Source organism: Triticum urartu, chromosome 3A, assembly GCF_056163025.1.
Source record: "Triticum urartu cultivar PI428250 chromosome 3A, HENAU_Tu73, whole genome shotgun sequence".
In the NCBI taxonomy this organism is placed as follows: domain Eukaryota; kingdom Viridiplantae; phylum Streptophyta; class Magnoliopsida; order Poales; family Poaceae; genus Triticum; species Triticum urartu.
This window is the reverse complement of record NC_141875.1, coordinates 26,933,292-26,954,941: the sequence shown is the minus strand read 5'-3', so window position 1 is coordinate 26,954,941 and position 21,650 is coordinate 26,933,292. Positions and strand designations below refer to the sequence as shown.

Below are 21,650 nucleotides of genomic sequence, written 5' to 3'. Positions count from 1 at the left end.
GTAAATTTCAAAAAAATAATTCATGATTTTTTAAAAAAATTCATGGATTTTGAGAAAAGTTCACAGATTTTCGAAAAAGTTCACAAGGTAGGAAAAAAGTTCATCAAATTTTTTAATTTTTTTCAAGAATATGAAAAAAGTTCCCCATATTTTTTAAAATAGTTCATGGATTTGAAAAAGGTTTCAGTGATTTTTTCAAAAAAAAAGTTCACAAATTCGAAAAATGTTAACCAGATTTTAAAAAAATCATTTATTTTGATAAATAAAAGTTCATGTATTTTCGAAAATTAAAAAGGGAAAACCAAGAAAAAACAAAAAAACAAAGAAAAAGGAAAAATAAAAAAATAAAGGAAAAAGAAAATAAGAAATCAGAAAGGATGTAACAAAATTGTGCAGTATTTGTTCCTGCTGTTTGTCTTTTGAATTATTTTTAACTGTACTTATACAAGTATGGGAAAGAGAGATGGTTTTGCATTGTTCCCATTCAGTATAGAATAGTGTAGATATCAATAGCAGAATGCATGGTAATATGGTATTGCTCACATGTGTTTGGGCACTTCTTGTCATTGTGACGATCCTCTTTCATGTAAATTCCACAGCTAAGCACACACATCTAGTGTAACGGGGACTTAAAAGTCACGCTGATTAAACATGTAGTTTCAGATTGGATGAATATGTTGAGTGCATTTCGTTTTTCCATTTTCAATTTTGGTGCTATGTGTGAATTTTCTTAGTGTAACTCTATCTTGGGGGGATTACCTTTTTTGTTGCGGGAAACTTGGGAAGTTTTTTTTGTTTTTGTGGCAAATTAGGGAATTCAACTTTGATAGCAATGTGGTCTCAAAAAATTTAAAAACTCCACTAACTATGTCAAACAGATGTGAACCTAGCAGTGGAACAGTGCATGCATTATTTCTCAGAATATTTATTCCCCGTTCATTCTTGAAGGAACTTTCTAAACCCTACAACAAATGAGTATGAGTCAATCTTTCATACTTTAGGGTTGACTAGCCTTGCACTGGTCCCAAACGCCATTGGTGGTAGAGACTGAATGCGCGGAGATCGTCGCTCTCATCAATGATGGGGCAGTAGATCGGTCTAGAAACATGCACCAAGTTGCAGAAATCGTTGGCCTGCTCAAGGAACAGTAAACTCATGTTGGGAAGATCAGTCGTACACAGAATAAGGATGGGCATGCAATGGCAGCAGTTGGCAACAAACCATTATTACTCAGAGTTGCTCCCCCCCCCCCCCCCCCCCCCCCCCCCCACAAAACAAATGTTGACTTTGCTAATGAAGTTAGTTCAATAGAGGGAGTAAACAAAAATATAGATAGTTTAGCGCTATCTGAGAGACATAATAAGCGCAACACACGGCTGTGAGTGATACACAAAGGTATCTCACAGTGAAATAGCTAGTCTCCGCGTCACTCACAGACACTTGTGTAATGAAGCCCTTTATTAGTTGTCCCTAATAGTACATGGAAACGTAAGAACAAAACAAATGCAAATAAAAGAAAAGCGAACGACGATAGCTTGGGCTCTCGCTCTGTTTTGATTGGACGGAGAGGCTTCATGGGTTTGCGTCACCGTAACCGCTTCCACCGCCTGTGCCACCGCCGGTTCCACCATTTTTACCACCGCCCTCGCCGCCACCATTACCGGAAGCATTTGCATTTGTATAGGAGGCATCACCGTCATTATTCGCCTCGCTGGATCCAGATCCGGTGCCGCCACCTGTCCCAAAGCCAGCGGAGTCAGCCGGGCAGTCGTCGTCGTCGTCGGCGGCCTCTCCACCACCGCCGCCGCCACCGGAACCACCTGCGCTTGTACTCCCACCATCACCACCATAATTTGATGATCCTTGGCTCATCTGGCCAGAGCTTGAGCCGCTGCCGGACCCAGCGCCATACCCAGTACCATTATACCCTGACCAACCACCCCCGCTTCCGCCGCCTCCAGCACTTGCATGGGTTCCTCCGCTTCCACTCTGAGCAGCTCCCTGGCCATTCCCGCTTCCTCCGCCGCCGCCGTTCACCGCTCCTCCACCCTCTCCGCCTCCAGTGCCTGTTCCCTGGGAACTAGAGTATCTAGATACCCTACCAGCGCTGGCTAATCCAACGCTAAACAGGACAACCAGGCTAAGCGATATAAGCTTAGTCCAAGACATTGTGAATCAGTGTGTGCAGTACTGAGTGTGTGGGATGGTGCTAAACAAGACATCGCGTGGGCATTTATAGGGCTGGCTCGAAGCAGCTGCCACATGCAGCTATACCTTTATCTTAATGGCATTGGCTTCCACGTTCCTACTAGTACTCGGAGGAGATCTGCGGATCCGTGGACTTTGATGCTGCAACTAGGACAGTAGATGTGATCGTATCCATGGACTTTCATGCAGCAACTGGAGCTTCTATAATCGAGCGCATCGAAAATTTGGATCTTGCTTAGTTCGAGCCTGCCGGGCGACGACTTACGACTTCCTCACGTGATTTGATCGATCTAGGCGATCACAGGGAATCCTTTGACATTGTGCACTTAATGTCACTTAGCCATTATAACGAAGAACACCGGACAGCAAAAAAGGGGAAAACAAGATACACAAAGAACAGTAAGTATACCGTATGTAAGACATGTGTTACTGCTAATTACCAAAAGAAAATCCTGTATGATCTTGCTTAACTAATGACAAAGATAAGGATTTCGACACATGGACAGTGACTCGCCTAACCGTAAGGTGCATGATGCATTACATTAACGGAATAGCTCCATTTCTGGACGGCATCTGCACGATGGTAGGATCTTAAGTTCCTTATTTACGAAGGAATTTAATCTAACAGTGATTAGCTAGTGTCGTGCATGCATTGGCCGAAAAATCGTCGGCTGTGTAGCACTCCTCTTACACTAAATACTGGTGTTCCTACGTAGTAGTTCCTATAAGCACATGAGCTAGCCTGGCATGCGGAAAATGGAACTCTGACTCGTTTTGGTCTTCGATGCATGCAGTTTGAGAAATGCTTCTAGTTCTAGCTATCTAGCTACCAGGCGAGTAGAGTTAATCTTCGGTTAAAGGAGGAAGGAGAGTGTTGACTTAGATTAATTGCCAGATCTAACTAGCAAGCCATCTTAGTTGACGTGATCCGATCTTTAATGGTTTAGTATCAAAAATATTGTATCTAATGGTAGCTCTCCTTCCAATTCACTTCGATAGCATTGTAGTTCTTGACTTGTGAAATGCACATGGTGGCCTCGAAATTAGCATCTTTGAACTAGTTTCTCTTACTAGTTAATACTATTATTCCAAATTTAATTGATGATGTAAAGTCGACTACTTGTGACAGAAATCTGTTGACATTTATGTATGTGATAAAACGTACGAATTTTACAGATTGATAGTAGAACTTTGCCTAACAAAAGATTGCACAAAACATCGGGTAGCTCCCGTGATACTGCGCCACACGGGCATCCACCGTCCATCGCACACTGCGCCATCAGACTGCTTCCTGCTAAACTCACTTAGTCATGTACCGGCAGCTGAAGCATCAATGTTTTTACTAGGAGTAAGGTAGCTACACACAGTAGGAGACATGTACTAAATCACATTATTCGTTTTTTCATGCAATAATATGGTATGGTTGGCGCGATAATATGTTTTTTTCTTGCATTTTTTTTCTCACAAAATTTTATATGATTTATTGAGCAACTAGTGCGAAAGCCGTTGTGCGTTAGCGCATCCGTTTTCTTGCTTCATTTTTATACGATTTTCTGAAGAAATTTACAGGGATCTTAACATGGAAATAAAAAGGGTAAAAATAAACCAGGTCCACTTTCCTGCAAAATGCAGATTCCCTTGCATTTTTTCTTGCAAAATGCATCTTCTCTTGCATCTTACAAACAGGTGGAGGGAGGGAAGGGAAAGGTTGTAGAACATGCAACCGTACTACTCAAATTAATGCTATGTGCTCTATGATGATATCTGCCATGGCTTCTGACACCTTCCTGCTATCTATCGCCCATCCGTCCCTATACGGTTACCTGTATATTTTGAGTGTGCGACAGCTGATTACACTAATGTGCACATCCTTGCATCTAGATCGGGTGCTTAACCATGCGCCAGGCGATGTGCATTCGCCAGTCAGAAATAATGAGGCACCACACACGATGGCTACCAGATCCTCACTCATAGTAGAACTTGTAAAACGTTAACTGCAGTGCTATTGACAGACATCTACCAATTTTAGGATGGATGGAGTAAACAGCTATGGTAAGACTTCGACTCCTGCCATTCCCGAAAATAAGGCTCACACGCATTCTAAAATTTAATTTCAACCATAAATTACATCAATACCATATGTTTTATGACTTCATGACTATACCATTAAAAACTTCTTTCGAATACAAATTCAATCGTATAATTTTCATCACTTATAACTTACATTTGGTTTGTCTAACTTATGACCAAAGTTCAATCTTGAAATGCATGCGTGCCTTATATAAAATAAAGTAGCTCTATGCTCTGCAGGTAGGGACAGAAATTGATCTGGTTTTTATGAATCATTCGATAGTTCAATCTTTTATGTAACATAGCAACAACTTGTCTATTTGTATTTGTTGACAAAATCTTTGTTTCTAAAGGATAAGAATTTACAAATAAAGCGGCATGCTGCATATTTTTCTGCATGGATTTATTATTCATACTTCTCCAAAGAAAATGTGATTTTTTTTCCTAATCAAATTTCAAACGCTTAGTTGGTCTGTTTTTTTTTTGCGGGTGACGCTTAGTTGATTTGTGACAATCTGTCCATCTTAATTGATGGATCAAAATTGAATTGACGAAATCTGATATCCAATACGGTTTGGATGGTTTGGTAACATTCGATTTGTCTATTTTCATATGTAGTTTTGATATTTGAAATGCACATGGTCTGGATGTACACATATAATTAATTAATGTGGTTGGATTTTTAATTTAATGGTTTAGAAATTACTTCATGCTCTTAACTGATATTCACAAGGTCTTGGGAAACACATATTTTGTGGGTGTTGAATGAGTCTGTTTGAATTGGTCTTGTACCAGGTACCAAACATACATTATTGGAACATCTTGTACCAGTTAGCAAACAACATTTTATTTCAATAATTTATAAATAAAGTTTGATCTGCATTAAAAAAATCTCACTCTGAGTCAACTATTTATCTTTTTAGTATTTTAAAAGGTTTATCATGTATCTAAAAAATATTCAATGTCTCTTTAAAAAACTTAATCGTCTATTTTGTATTTAAGAAAAGTCCAATCAATATTTTAAAATACAACTGGTGTGAATATAATTTTTATTGCGTATTTAAAAAATATAAAAAATCTAATCTACATTTAAACAAACCAACATGTATTTGAAAACATATTATAAAAATTTAAATGATATTTATCGTATATTTGGAAAATCCTTGACATGCACTCACCAAATATTCAATGTGTATTTGAGAAACTTTGATGTGTATTTCTGTATTTGAAAAATGATCAGCATGTATTTCAAAAATATTTACCTTATAATATTTTTTGAAATGTGTATCTCTTTTATTTGCAAGAAGATATTGACCATATTTACAAAATGTTACCCGTGCGATTGAAAATTATTTGACGTGCATTTAAGATATATTCAACTTGTATTTGAAAATGCCCATTGTGTATTTGAAAAATGTTCAATGTGTATTTAAAAAAAACGCTCTATGTGGATTTTTAATTTTACGAAAATGCTCAAATTCTTGAGAAATTTTCATTGTGTCCTAAAAAATAGTTTCAAATGCATTCAAGAAATTGAAAATAATAAAATGGAAAACCAAAAAGGAATGGGGAAAATAAAATCGAAAACTTTGGGGAAAAGACGGAACGAAAGAAAGCTAAGAAACCACAAAAAATTGTCCAATATACATCGATAAAGCTGGGCCGCCTCACCTTACTCGCCCCTGGGCGAGCACTTGCCTACTATGAACGTATCGTCATGATTGGTGGATATTGAGATCCTATTTGTCCTTCACTGCGATGTAATGTCCACCTTTCGCACAAATTGAGCGCTCGGGTGGGTCAGCCCAATTAGCTTGCAATAGTTGTATAGGAAAGGCGGCTTCACAATGGTTCCAAATCTAGGTTTCCAGGTTTTAGTAACATTCTAGAAGGATCCGGTCCAAAAAAATCTATTCTTTCCTTTACCGGTTTTATTTTCAGTTTTTAATTTCCTTTTTTCCTTTTCTATTTTAAGATTATTATTTTCTTTTCAAACCACGTTCACAATCTCAAAAAGGAAGATCTTGTGAAATATCTTCCCTTAAAAAATCAAAACATCAAAAGGAATTCAATTTTTTTAACATGTTCAAATATTGGAAAATGTTAATTCTAAAAATATCTAATTTTCTTAACTGATTTTTTTGAAATGGCCACAGGCATTTTAGAAAATATCGCATCTAAAAGAACTCAAATTTCTTTTTTTTTATAAAAATGTTCACACACAATTCATGTTGTTTATTTTTCATAACAACGTTCACAATTTATTTAAATACACATTTCATAATTTATGATGTTCTATTATTTTCTACTATGTATGCTTTTCTTTTTGAGAAAACTGGTAACCAAGATAACACAAACTTTGCCTCGCTATAGTATATAAAAATACCACTACAATATATACCGCTTACATGCGCAGTCCTAGTCAAGACGCCCTATGCGATTGACCATCAATATGTTACAATGAGCGACAACTTGAATGTCTCTTGGGGAAGTCTAGTCGACACTCGTCGCGTCAAGTAGTCAAGCAATTTCATTGGGTGCTCCACTCGGCTGGCACATTGGATGCTGGATCCTGCCAAGCGATTTTCTCTTCTGCATTTTTTTATGATGTCAAAGTTACAAACAAAAAAGTTCCACAAATATTTTGAAACATAGTTTTTTGAATTTTAAAAATATTCCTGAATATATATTCTTTTGCAAATTTTAGATAAATTCTGGATTTAAAAATATTTTCGAGTATATAATATATTAATGAATTTTACGAATTTTTCGAATTTAAGGAAATGTTCATGTTTTCATATAATGTTCTAGATTTGGAAACTATTTGTTTATTTCACAAATTATTGTAGAAATTTCAAAATTTGACAAAACTTCTCAAATTTATAAAGCATTCATGAATTTATAAAATTTCTGTGATTTCACAAAAAAAAAATCTAAAGTTGGAAAGTGTTCTCGAAGTTCAATATGTTCCTGTATTTCAAAAATCTTCTCCTATTAATGTTTTTCTCAAATTTAAAAATGTGTTCACGACTGTAAAAAGTATTCATTTATTTTAGAAAATATAATTAGAGTAGGAAAAAGTAAGAAATAGGAAAGAAAAATGAAAAATAGAAAAAGAAGGAAAACTAGAACTTGAAGAAACTGATGAATGAGGCGAACATAAAAAAACCGTGTAAATCGACGAAAAAGGCAAACATAAAAAAACCAAAAAATGGAATGAATCAACCAGGAAAAAACATAAAAAAAAACAGAAGATAACCGCCAAGCAAGGAAAAAAAATCATGTACAGAAAGATAATCGGCCCACAACCCGGAAGAAAACAGCTAACCGACAACGACGCTCCCTTGATGTATGGTTTGGGCCGTCCCATGGGAGTGACACTTGTGGATTTGCTCAACAGTACGATGCAGCACAAAGGAAAAAAGGCATTATGATGCAGTATAAGGGTGAAACATAATCCAGCTGCTGCTTGCTGTTCAGTGTGGTCTTGTTCATTAATTGTGCTAGCATCTGATTAATATAGATTTGAATGGGCAAACGTTAGTTTGGAGTTCAGATGGACAGAAGAAGTACACATGAGGTCGTGTGGCCAGCCTGACATTTATAGACAGAGTAGGGGATCTACGAAGTCTTCGTTCCTATATATGTATCGCCCCATCCATTCCCACACAAAGTAGGAGAACGCCCAACCACATGCATATTCTTCTGCTGCTACCACTCACTGGCTTGAAGGGTCCTAATTAGCGAAGAAGGAAAAATGCCTTAGAAGCTTAACTTGCGGAATAGGATGCGTCATGAAAGCAATGAAAACTGCTCCCTGGGCGTAGCGGTGTTCCATCGTCTAGATGTTCACTATGCAAAACTTGTTGCGTAGCGTCAAAAACAGGAAATGTACGCCTCAGAGAACAAATCATGCTGGTCGTGAGTAGGAGGTCATCCCCAAGTGTATCTCTGGCTACTTATTTGTTCTCATAACCATATATGCAAGGGGTAAATGAAAGCAAGTAAAAGGGACGTCTGGTTCTGGTAGTTTCCTCTTTTTTTGGAACCATCGTGAAGAGATGCATGTGAATTCATTATGATAGAGTAAGATAAAACATCAAAGATAGGCACAAACCATACAAATGACACCGACCAAAACTAGACCTAAACAAGCTAAGGATCATCAACCGATAGTGAACAATCGACGACTCGAAGATGACCAAACAACATAGACTAGGACAAGAGCAACACACGGCATGAAAGCTAGAAAAATCCTTTGCAAGAGCCAAACACAGGCAGCTACAACAGTACAACACGACCCAACAAACAACTACTATGACAACGACTAAGCACGATACTGCAGGGAAGAGACCGCCACCATCCTTGAGACCTCACCACTTGCATGAGCCTAGGACCAACAACGCTAAACACCAAAACCATCAACCCAACAACACCATACCTGCCGTCGTCCAGGCCATAGGGGCGGGGCCATATGGGAACGGGCATCAACGAGATGGCAGCAAGAGGGTGCATGCAAGCATTAGGGACGAAGTCCATCATGACCGACCAACGACCAAGAGACGAACAACCAGAACGCAAACTTCGACCAACGTTTCCCACTGGACGTAGACGATCCGACGGGAGGAGAATGCGCGAGAGATCTGGTAAAACGAGTGAACAACCACTAGATCTGGCCGAGGACGACCAAGCTGGATCGTGGATAGAATGGGGGCGGCATGAAAAACCTAGAACGGGCGCCCCAAAGGAGCACTACCATGAATGACCACATCAAACACATTAGGAACGACCTGAAGAAAACCTACGCCCGTGATTGCAATGACAGGAGTCGGATTCCCCACGAAGCACGGCCTTGAACTGCCACATCAGGGACGATGGCACCACACCTGCCACCCACAACCACTCACACATCTGGAAGCACTAAAGGAGCACGACTACACAGTCACAAACGACCACATCACTGACCACAACACCACCAGATCAGGGAGCACCCAAGGATCTTGATTCCTCAAGGGTCACACCATGAGCGACCACATGAGGGTCGGTGTGCCGCCTGACAGCCACGACGACCACATAGATGGCGGCCTTGATGAGGGGAAGGGCGCCAAGAAAGTGTTGGAAAAATGAGCAAATTACTACGAGATTTAATCCGAATAAATAGGAAATAGATCATGATAGCAATAGCAGAGATTAAACTAATCATGCAAACTAGCATAGTAGATGAACAGATCACATCTAGGGCACATACTACAAATATGAATTCTACCACGATCTCGAACATGAAGGATAGAATAACATACGGTGCAGCGGGTGTAGCACCGCCGGCGTTGACGTTGTCGCCCATGTCGTCGAGGATGAGGTTGCCGAGGTCGGGGAAGAAGTCGTCGTTTGCGAAGTCGTCGCTGCCAGCAGTCGCGCGAGTGCGCTCCCGAAAAACCTGATCGCCCCTCTCCCGTATAGGATCACGAGAGGCGGGGTTCCGGAGGCCTGCTATCCCTTCTCTCGGTGCACGCCGAAAGGAGGGATGGAGAAGACTTGCTCGACGGCGCAATGATCTGGAACGGTGGTGAGAAACCATACGAAGCGGCACCGCCGGCGTTGACGTTGTCACCCATGTCGTCGAGGATGAGGTTGCCGAGGTCGGGGAAGAAGTCGTCGTTTGCGAAGTCGTCACTGCCAGCAGTCGTGCGAGTGCGCTCCCCAAAAACATGATCGCCCCTCTCCCGTACAGGATCACGAGAGGCGGGGTTCCGGAGGCCTGCTGTCCGTTCTCTCGGTGCACGCCGAAAGGAGGGATGGAGAAGACTTGCTCGGTGGCGCAATGATCTGGAACGGTGGTGAGAAACCATACGAAGCGGCGGCGGCTAGGGTCCCGAGCAGCAAAAATATAGACAACGTGCATAGCTCTGTCCTCGGCTCGGCTCAATCCCGCGGCGCGGCGCGGCGCGGCGCGGCGGGGCGAGGGAGTAGGTCTCCTCTTCTCATGCTCATACAAGTGGTAGAAGAGCTCATCTTATAAAGAGGTGCAACTCTCTCTCAATTTCCGGGGTGGGACTAAAATTTAGCCTCACTCACTCCACTCACATGTGTGCATGAATGGGCCAAGAGAATTTCAGAATTTTAGTTGGGCTTTGGGCCAAAGGCCTACTAGCAAAATTCCAACAATCCTCCACAAAGTCTCATTGGCACATCTCATCATTTAGTTCCAAAACATTGTTTATATACCGATGCTTAGTGGAGACTGTGAAGTTGAACTTCCACTTAGAGATTTTATGCTACACTAGATCACAACTTGAATAGTGGACTATGCCTTGAACTACAAGTTTTCTGCGAGACTAGTTTCACACAAATTCTTGACTGATACTGGGCTGCTGCAAGGCTTCCCCGCGGGTGGAGCGTATACGTCATACTCCAGGGACTTTTCATGAATTTATTAGAGAACACCCAATTCTCACAGACTGCGACGTTAATAGTCAAATTCATATAGGTGTGTTCCTCAGAAGATGTTCTGTAGGACAACATCTCTGCTTACCCGAATAAGCCACTTGAAACACATTAAGATAAGTATTAACCTGCCATGCAGATCAGAAGAGTATTACATATTCACGGAGTGGGATAGTTAATATAGGGATACTCTTCTCTTAGCTGACCAACAGCTTGTCTCCCACTTCTACTTCATGGGATCTCCGATCACATAGAGTGGGTTACCACTATGGACAACTCATGCGGTGGGTCTCAAGCCCATCTCCATCGACGCATTATCTATCACGTTATGTGATAGACCCTTTGTGAAGGGATCTGCCAAGTTTTTCGACGTTTGGATATAATCCAACATAATAACTCCGGAGTTCCTCAATTTTCTGACAGATTTTAGTCTCCTCTTCACATGTCTTGAGGACTTCATATTGTCCTTTGAACTGTTTATCTTGTTGATCACAGTTTGATTATCACAGTTCATCCAGGATAGGGGGTATTGGTTTTTCAACCATAGGTAAGTCCATCAAGAGTTCACGAAGCCACTCTGCTTCAACAGTGGCAGTGTCTAAAGCTGTGAGTTCTGCTTCCATAGTTGACCTCGTTAAGATGGTCTGCTTGCAAGACTTCCAGGAAACAGCGCCACCACCAAGTGTAAAAACATAACCACTTGTGGCCTTAATCTCAATTAGCATCAGATATCCAGTTTGAGTCACTATAACCCTCCAGTACCCTTGGATACCCGGTGTAGTGAATCCCATAGCTCACGGTGCCTTTCAAATAGCGCATAACTCTCTCAAGAGCATGCCAATGATCATCTCCTGGTTTTGACACAACCCGACTCAGCTTGCTAACAGCAAACGAGATGTCAGGCCTCATGGCACTCGCCAAGTACATAAGCGAGCCAATAATCTGAGAATACCTCAGTTGATCTCCAGCAATCCGTCGATTCTTTCGAAGCAACACACTAGCATCATATGGAGTTGGAGAGGGTGTGCAGTCGCTATACCCAAAACGACTCAAGACCTTTTCCACATAGTGAGACTGAAGCAGTGTGATCCCACCATTCTCATCTCTCAACAGCTTGATATTTAAGATAACATCAGCTACTCCTAGATCCTTCATCTCAAAACAACGAGATAAGAAATCCTTAACCTCCTTGATTATATCAAGTTTGGTTCCAAAGATCAGTATGTCGTCGACATACAGACAAAGAATAACTCCTTCGCCCCCACCATAGCGATAGTACACGCACTTGTCACCATCGTTTACTACAAAGCCGACAGCAGTTAAGGTTCTTCCGAACTTCTCATGCCACTCCTTAGGAGCTTGTTTAAGGCCATATAAAGACTTTAATAACTTGCACACCTTTCCTTCCTGACCAGGTACTACAAAACCATCTGTCTGATCCATGTAAATTTCCTCCTTCAACTCTCCATTGAGGAAAGCTGTCTTAACGTCCATTTGATGAACGACAATACCATGTGAGGCAGCCAGTGATAGTAGCACCCGAATTGTGGTTAGTCTAGCCACGGGTGAGTAAGTATCAAAGAAGTCTTCACCTTCTTTCTGGGTATAACGCTTGGCCACAAGCCGTGCCTTGTACTTTTCAATCGTACCATCAGGTCTAAGCTTCTTCTTGAACACCCACTTACATCCTACAGGTTTGCACACATAAGGACGGTCAGTGATCTCCCAGGTATAGTTAGCTAAGATGGAATCCATCTCGCTACGTACAGCTTCCTTCCAGTAGTCAGCATCAGGAGATGCATAGGCTTCTGAAATAGTCCTGGGTGTGTCATCCACGAGGTACACAATGAAATCATCACCAAAGGACTGTGCAGTCCTCTGTCTCTTACTCCTCACAGGAGTTCCATTGTCACCCTCAACAGGATTCTCAAAGTGTTCCATCGCAATGGTGGGTTCAGGAATTACAGTGAATTCCTCACTATATGGAGTAGGTATCTCCTGATTTGGTGAACTCGACATATCCTTCACAGGATATATGTCCTCAAAGAAAGTTGCATCATTCGACTCCATAATCGTACCAACATGCATGTCGGATACCTCAGATTTTATTATCAAAAATCTATAGCAGATGCTATGAAAAGCATAGCCAGAAGAACACAATCCACGGTTTTTGGTCCAAGCTTGCGCTTCTTGGGAATTGGTGTATTGACTTTCGCCAAACAACCCCAAGTACGTAGGTAAGAGAGTTTCAACCTTTTCCTTTCCCATTCCTCAAATGGAGTCATGGTCTTATGCTTTGTGGGAACTCGGTTTAGGACATGACATGCAGTCATTAGCGCCTCCCCCCACCATTCCTTAGATAGACCCGAAGTGTCTAACATGGTGTTAACCATATCAGTTAGAGTTCAGTTCTTTCTTTTGGCTACCCCATTTGACTGGGGTGAGTAGGGAGGCGTCTTCTCATGGATTATACCATGTTCCGCACAAAACAGATCAAATTCATTGGAAAAATACTCTCCACCACGATCGGACCTAAGCCATTTAATTTTTCGATCAAGTTGGTTCTCTGCCTCAGCTTTATAGTTTTTGAAGAAAGTCAAAGCCTCATCTTTTGATTTCAGAAGATACACATAACAATATCTAGTGGAGTCATCAACCAACGTCATGAAGTATCTCTTTCCACCTTTTGTCAACACACCATTCATCTCACAAATATCAGAATGTATAAGCTCAAGTGGCGCCAAGTCTCTTGCCTCTGCAGTCTTATGGGACTTGCGAGGTTGCTTAGCTTGCACACATACTTGGCACTTAGAGCCTTTGACAGTAGAGATTTTCAGAATTAAATTCATATTGGCTAGCCGCATCATGCAACCAAAGTTAATGTGGCAAAGTCGTGAATGCCAAATATCAGACTCATTTTTGTGGCAAACATTATTAATAACTTTAGTGCAAATATCTAATAAAGACAGGCGGAACAAGCCTCCGCTCTCATAGCCTTTTCCAACAAATTGTCCATACTTAGAAATTACAACTTTATTGGATTCGAAAACCAACTTAAAACCATCTCGACATAAACGGGAACCGCTAACGAGATTTTTATTGATGGACGGCACATGATGAATGTTCTTCAGACGCACGGTCTTCCTCGAAGTAAACTTCAGATCGACCATACCAACACCTCAAACGATGGCATGTGACCCGTTCCCCATCAGCACGGGAGAAGTCCCAGTTGCCTGGTAAGAATAAAACATGGAGGCATCAGCACAAACATGTACATTGGCACCAGTGTCAATTAACCAATCAGGGGATTGAAATACTGAAAGGATGGTAGGTAAAATACCGTACCCTGATTCTTTCATATCAATATCACCAATGACAACATTAGCGGACTTGCCGCTCTTCTCATGTTCGCGCTCCTCAAAGCGGTTAGGACACTTCGGAGCCCAGTGATTAGGATCACCGCAGACATGGCAAAGTCCCTTTCCCTTCTTATGAGAATTCTTCTTGAAGTTGGTAGAATGTGATGGCTTGTTCTTTGTATCAAACTTGCCTTTGCCCTGAGTTTTGTTCTTATTGTTTTTGAACTTATTGGGCTGGGAGTTCTTCTTCTGTACCATGTGGGCACTAGAAGCCCCCTCAGCAACTCGAGCACGTGTGTCCTTTGCTCTCGCCTTCTCTTCAATATCAAGAGTACCAATGAGATCCGCAACGGAAAACTCCTGTCTCTTGTGTTTCAGGGAAGTAGCAAAATTGTTCCACGAAGGTGGAAGTTTGGCAATGATGCCTCCAGCAACAAATTTGTCCGGCAACACACACTTGAAGTACTCAAGTTTTTTTGCGAGCGACTGTATCTCATGAGCCTGCTGTACAACAGAGCGCTCATCAGTCATCTTGTAGTCATAGAATTGCTTCATGACGTACAACTCGCTGCCGGCGTCCGAGGCACCAAACTTGGCCTTGAGCGCAGCCCACATGTCCTTGCCGTTTTCAAACGACACATACGAATCCACAATGGAATCATCCAGAACACTCAGAAGAGCGCCTTTAAAGAGAGTATCGATCTTCTCAAAAGCTTTCAGTTCTGCTGGATTAAGATCGCCCTCAGGCTTGCCCTTGGTGGCGTCATAGCAGCCCATGGTCTGAAACCAGTAGACTGCTCTCGTGCGCCACCTCTTATATTGCGCCCCCTTAAAGTCGGGCGACTTCAGATGCGCAGCAAAACCACTCGGAGTAAATTGCCTATAATCAGGTTTTTGGATTGTTGGAAAAATGAGCAAATTACTACGAGATTTAATCCGAATAAATAGGAAATAGATCATGACAGCAATAGCAAAGATGAAACTAATCATGCGAACTAGCATAGTAGATGAACAGATCACATCTAGGGCACATACTAGAAACATGAATTCTACCACGATCTCGAACAAGAAGGATAGCATAACATACGGTGCAGCGGATGCAGCACCGCCGGCGTTGACGTTGTCGCCCATGTCGTCGAGGATGAGGTTGCCGAGGTCGGGGAAGAAGTCGTCGCTGCCAGCAGTCGCGCGAATGCGCTCCCCAAAAACCTGATCGCCCCTCTCCCGTACAGGATCGCGAGAGGCGGGGTTCCGGAGGCCTGCTGTCCCTTCTCTCGGTGCACGCCGAAAGAAGGGATGGAGAAGACTTGCTCGGCGGCGCAATGATCTGGAACGGTGGTGAGAAACCATACGAAGCGGCGGCGGCTATGGTAGACGTCTGCCTGACTATATAGTGCGAGCCGGGTGGGTCGTGGGAGTAAACCCCACGTCCGAGTCGTCACGATCCAAAAGAATCGGAAACGGTTCAGTAATTAGCGCGTCCGTTAATTATTAATTAATGACTCGTTAATTTTTCCCGAGAAGCAAAAATATAGACAACGTGCATAGCTCTGTCCTCGGCTCAATCCCGCAATCCGCGTCGTGACGAGGCGTGGCGAGCGAGGAGGAGGAGCGCACGTGTAGGTCTCCTCTTCTCATGCTCATACAAGTGATAGAAGAGCTCACCTTATAAAGAGGTGCAACTCTCTCTCAACTTTCGGGGTGGGACTAAACTTTAGCCTCACTCACTCCACTCACATGTGTGCATGAATGGGCCAAGAGAATTTCAGAATTTTAGTTGGGCTTTAGGCCAAAGGCCTACTAGCAAAATTCCAACAGAAAGCACACCACATGCCGGTGACCAAAATGATGCATATTCTGGTACTTTTTTCCGACCATGGTTTATAGGGACATCTTAGAGGAACATCATCAAACCACGCTCATATGTCGGATCAGACCGTCCATGCACTATCCCGATAAAAATGCTCTCCAACGGCCCCCATTAAATCTTCTCCATATGACTAAACTGTGCAAACTTCCTGAGACTATATTTTCCAAAACATAGTTAGGGTAACTCCACCGCGGATCACAAAATATATGGACATTCTAGACATTTTTTTTCATCCCACAGTGATATTTTTTTTTTGCTCTGACCGGTCCAGATGTTCGAAATCCAAGAAACTGGAAGCAAATATAGGGGAGTTTTGCGGGTGTCCATACCTCCGCCACGTTGGACTACAACATGCATGACCCACGCCAAAAGCCTGCATAGAGCCCGCACATTAGGTATTCCCATCCGTCCGCCTTCGCCGAAGGACCTGATGGTGATGGCCGCCCTCAAGGCCACTTCATCTATATGTATTGTTTGTTAAAGTTAAATGTACAAACTAAGTGGAATGCCTTGATTGCTAATTCCGCAAAGACTACGTTTGTCAATGAAGACGAAGGTGGTGATCCAACCGTTCCAACACAATATGGGATTGCTCCATCCAAGATGGTGATTCGAAACCGGGGGAAGAAGTGGGAGGAGAGAGAAGGAGGAGCGAGAAGAGACGGCGACCAAGGAGAGCCTCCAATTTTTCGGTTAACACCTAAATTTTTTAGGAGTTAGCCATTTGAGATTTTGACTAGATGCGGCTTAACTCCTCAAAATGAAATATTTTGAGGAGTTAGCCCCTTTAGAGAGGCTGGAACTTGGTGTAAGATAGTAGAGTGGAGCCCTTGTACACTAGTAGAAAAAGAGGCTTTCGTTCGGGCCTGGCCAGCCCATTAGTCTCGGTTCTTTCACCAACCGGGACCAATGAATGCATTTGTCCCGATTCGTGAGCCCAGGGGGCCGGCCGGGGCCTTGTGGGCATTGGTCCCGGTTCGCATGGACCCATTTGTCCCGGTTCTAGGCACGAACCGGGACCAATGGGCCTCGCTCCTGGCCCACAACCATTGGTCCCGGTTCTTGGCTCGAACCGGGACAGAAGGCTGGGCTTTAGTCCCGGTTCCAGCCACGAACCGGGACAAATGAGTGCATATATATACCCCTCGCCCATGAGAAGAGCACTCCACAGTGCTCTGTTTTTTCTGGCTGGCGAGGAGAGGGCATTTGGGTGCTCTAGCTCACCTCCTATGCACATGAGGTGTTCGATGAAATGCCCGAGCCACGCTAGTTAAGCTTTCTCCTCTCGAAGCTCAACCTCCAAGCTCCATTTTCCCCGAGATTTGTCTTGGTTTAGTGGTCCGTCACGTCCCGTCCCCGTCTTCACCGCCGTCGATCGCCCGCGCCGATCTCGTCGCCTGCACCACTGTGGTGAGCCTCTTATCTTCTTCTGAAGGAAAAAAATTATTACTTTAGATAGATATATACTTGTCTAATTTTCTTACTTTTATTATTGCTTGTTATTATATAGTGCGATGGTTTTGGTATCCGCCCCCGTCGGCCGTCGTCCTGGCTATGATTCGGATGTGGTATATATTATCTTTTATAACTATTTGGTTCATTTATTATTTATGACAATTATGCCCATCAAGTTGACATAGATTTTATTTATGTAGGAGGTAGTTGAACCGGAAATTCCAACCGACCCTATTGTCGAGAGGTTAAATTTAGTTGAAGAAGAAAACAATTACTTGAAGGAAAAAAATTGAGGAGGAGAAGATGATACTGGAGTTGCATGTTGCGGATGTCGTCGATGATCACAAGACCAAGATGGATGCAATGCGGTTGAAGATGAGAAAGATTAGAAAATATGCCATTCATACCGAGGCTTGATATCATTATGCCGTTGGATCAATTTTTACCTTGGTTGTGATTATGATCACATTTATTGTTGCATTGAGAGGTTTCACATAGTTTCAATGTGTGGTTTAACTAGATGCTCTGGAGAGCTATATGTTGTTCAATGAGAACTATGTATGTACTTTGTTTTTAATGTGATGATGAACTTCTATTAATTTGGTCACTTATCTATCCATGTGAATCTGTAATGGTTTTTGACACACAATATGTGATGATGAACTTCTATTATTTTGGTCACTTATCTATCCATGTGGCTTTGAATGGTGCATTTTGAACACACAAAAAGTCTGGAGTTGAAATAAGTTCAAAAAAATGAAATCCCTTTGTAACAGATGAGTTTTCGTTCGAAACCCTGATACTTCGAAAGAGATTGTCCATTTTGTATACGAAGTGCATCCAGTTTTTGCCGTAACCCTCTCAACTTTGTAGCACATGCTATGTGGGTGAAATGATGATACCATGCCAACTTTCAACCTTTTTAGAGTTCATTTGTAGTTCTTTTTAATTTCAAGGTCATTCAGCTCAAAAACAAATCAGTAAATGCATGAAAAATAACAAATGAAGTCAGAAAGGGTTGAAAATTGAGGATGTGGCTTTGAATGGTGCATTTTGAACACAAAAAAAGTATGGAGTTCAAATAAGTTCAAAAATATGAAATCCCTTTTGTAACAGACGAGTTTTCGTATGAAACCCTGATACTTCGAAAGAGATTGTCCTTTTTGTACACGAAGTGCATACAGTTTTGGTCGTAAGCCTCTCTACTTTCTTGCACATGCTATGTGGGTGAAATGATGATACCATGCCAACTTTTAACCTTTTCATAGTTCATTTGAAATGCTTTTCAATTTCAGGGTCTTATAGCTGAAAAAATCAGTAAATGCATGAAAAATAACAAATGAAGTCAGAAAGGGTTGAAAATTGATGATGTGGCTTTGAATGGTGCATTTTCAACACACAAAAAGTCTGGAGTTGAAATAAGTTCAAAAAAATGAAATCCCTTTGTAATAGATGAGTTTTCGTTCGAAACCCTGATACTTCGAAAGAGATTGTCCATTTTGTACACGAAGTGCATCCAGTTTTTGCCGTAACCCTCTCAACTTTGTAGCACATGCTATGTGGGTGAAATGATGATACCATGCCAACTTTCAACCTTTTTAGAGTTCATTTGTAGTGCTTTTCAATTTCAAGGTCATTCAGCTAAAAAAATCAGTAAATGCATGAAAAATCACAAATGAAGTTAGAAAGGGTTGAAAATTGATGATGTGGCTTTGAATGGTGCATTTTGAACATAGAAAAAGTATGGAGTTCAAATAAGTTCAAAGAAATGAAATCCCTTTTGTAACAGACGAGTGTCCGTATGAAACCCTCATACTTTGAAAGAGATTGTCCGTTTTGTACACGAAGTGCATCCAGTTTTTGCCGTAAGCCTCTCTACTTTCTTGCACATGCTATGTGAGTGAAATGATGATACCATGCCAACCTTTAACCTTTTCAGAGTTTATTTGAAATGCTTTTCAATTTAAGGGTCTTATAGCTGAAAAAAATCAGTAAATGCATGAAAAATAACAGATGAAGTCAGAAAGGGTTGAAAATTGATGATGTGGTTTCGAATGGTGCATTTTGAACACACAAAAAGTCTGGAGTTGAAATAAGTTCAAAAAAAATGAAATCCCTTTATAACAGATGAGTTTTCGTCCAAAACCCTGATACTTCGAAAGGGATTGTCCATTTTGTACACGAAGTGCATCCAGTTTTTGCTATAACCCTCTCAACTTTTTAGCACATGCTATGTGGGTGAAATGATGATACCATGCCAACTTCCAACCTTTTTAGAGTTCATTTGTAGTGCTTTTCAATTTCAAGGTCATTCAGCTAAAAAAATCATTAAATGCATGAAAAATAACAAATGAAGTCAGAAAGGGTTCAAAATTGATGATGTGGCAATGAATGGTGCATTTTGAACACTTCTTTTCTAGCCCTCCGGATCGAGCAACACTTCGGTAACTAGACGAGGCCCGAAGAGAAAGTGGCGTGCGGATGAAAGGTACACGATCATCGAAATTGATCGCGCTGGCCAACCGATTGAACCCCTTCGGACCAAGCAAAAATTTAATGCTCAGCGCGGGGTTCTAGTTAGGGACATGATCCCAATCAGCATCGAGCAATGGTTGAAGCCTAAGGACAAAGGCTCTCAGGTGTCTTATGTCAGCGATAGGCAGAAAGCTGATCTTTGGACCGCGTTGCAAGAAAATTTCTCCTTCCCGCCAGAGGAGGATCCGGAGAATCCAGTTAAAAAGCCAATGATCAAGGCTTATGCTCTTAAGAAGATGGCTGAGCTATTCAGGAGGTGGAAGAATGAGCTGAAATCATCGTTTGTCGACCAAGACAAGACTCCAGAATTCATCGGCCGATTTGAGAAGATCAAAGATCAGTGGCCCACATTTGTCACCAAAAAGAAATCTGAGAGAGCAGCGAAGATGTCAGCGACAAACAAGAAAAATGCTGCAAAGAAGAAGCATCACCATCGCAAGGGGTCAGGTGGCTACCTGAAAGCCCGGCCGTTATGGGACAAGGCTGAGAATTACCTCATTGATAAAGGGATCGAACCAGAGACGCGACGCTGGCCAGACCGTTGCAAGACTTGGTTCTTTGGGGTTGGGGGAAAATTGGACCCTGTAATAGGGAAGTGCGTTTGGACCAACGAGTAGCTGAACACACCCATCGAGAAGCTTCAGGAGTATATCGAAAAGGCGCAGCAAGGGACGTTCGTTCTAGACAGAGAGAACGACGAGCTCATAGAGGCCCTCGGGAATCCTGAGCACCCCGGACGGACCCGAGGCACGCCATTCTCCCTTTCGTGGAAGGCTGGATTTCCCGACGCAGGCGGTTACAAACGCCGGGAGAGGAAGAAGAAAAAGGAGTTGACCCAACTACAGGCGCTGCACGCAAGGGTACAAGCGCTAGAGGAACGAGACGAGGCCCGCAGTACGCGACCTGCCGAAGCTGCTACACCCGAAGCTACCCCGCCATCTCAGCGGAGAAGCAGCGTGGCTTCCACGGAGCTGCTTCAGGAGCCTGTCTTCATGGCTCCTGCTAGCTACCCCGTGGATGCTATCACGGAGTCTTAGAATTTCCACCTTATGACGTAGTGGATGGAATTTAAAGTCAATGCGGCTGTTGGCTCTGTTGCACCTCCTGAACCTGGCGCAACTTTTACTGCCGGCCGATTTCAGAAGGATATGCTAGGGTGATGGTGGATGAAATCACAGTACGATTTGAGGACATCCAGCTTCACCACCCTACGGGTGACGGGGAGACTCGGCTGGGTTCTTGTCTGAAGACTCCATGCCTATGGCGGAAGGAGCTCATCAACCTTCCGAACTGGACGCCCTCCTCCTCCTCCTCCTCCGGCGAGTCAGGGCACTCTGCTCCTCCTCCAGCAAGTGATCAGGGCACTCATCCTCCTTCTCCGGCGCGTGGCGGCACTCCGCCTCCTTCTCCGCCTGCGCCGACGCGCCCGAGCAGCCACCAGCTTCGTCCTTCTCCGCCTCGCCAACAAGGGCGGAAGAGACCGCCGCCGTCCCGGCTACTCCGGCGCGTCGTAGTCCTTCTCCTCCGCCTCGTAAGCAAGCACGAAAGAAGACAGCCGCAACCGCTCCGTCTGCTCCGGCGTCTAGCAGTACAGCCAGAGGCGGGAGGCAATACAAATTCGGTCCACCTCTCAAGCCTATAGAGAAGTTACCATACGAGAGGACCATGGAAGAAAACGCGGAGATCATGGAAGAAGAAGTGAAGGACTT

General features: G+C 42.8%; 1 protein-coding gene across 1 annotated transcript; it reads right to left on the bottom strand.

Annotated features, from left to right (window-relative positions):
* Window positions 1-1,440: 1,440 nt before the first annotated feature.
* On the bottom strand, window positions 1,441-2,223 carry LOC125547734 (uncharacterized). The gene has a single exon (XM_048711527.2). It carries the CDS (start codon window positions 2,167-2,169, stop codon window positions 1,573-1,575), a length of 597 nt encoding a protein of 198 aa, XP_048567484.2. The 5' UTR covers window positions 2,170-2,223; the 3' UTR covers window positions 1,441-1,572.
* Between the last annotated feature and the right edge of the window lie 19,427 nt (window positions 2,224-21,650).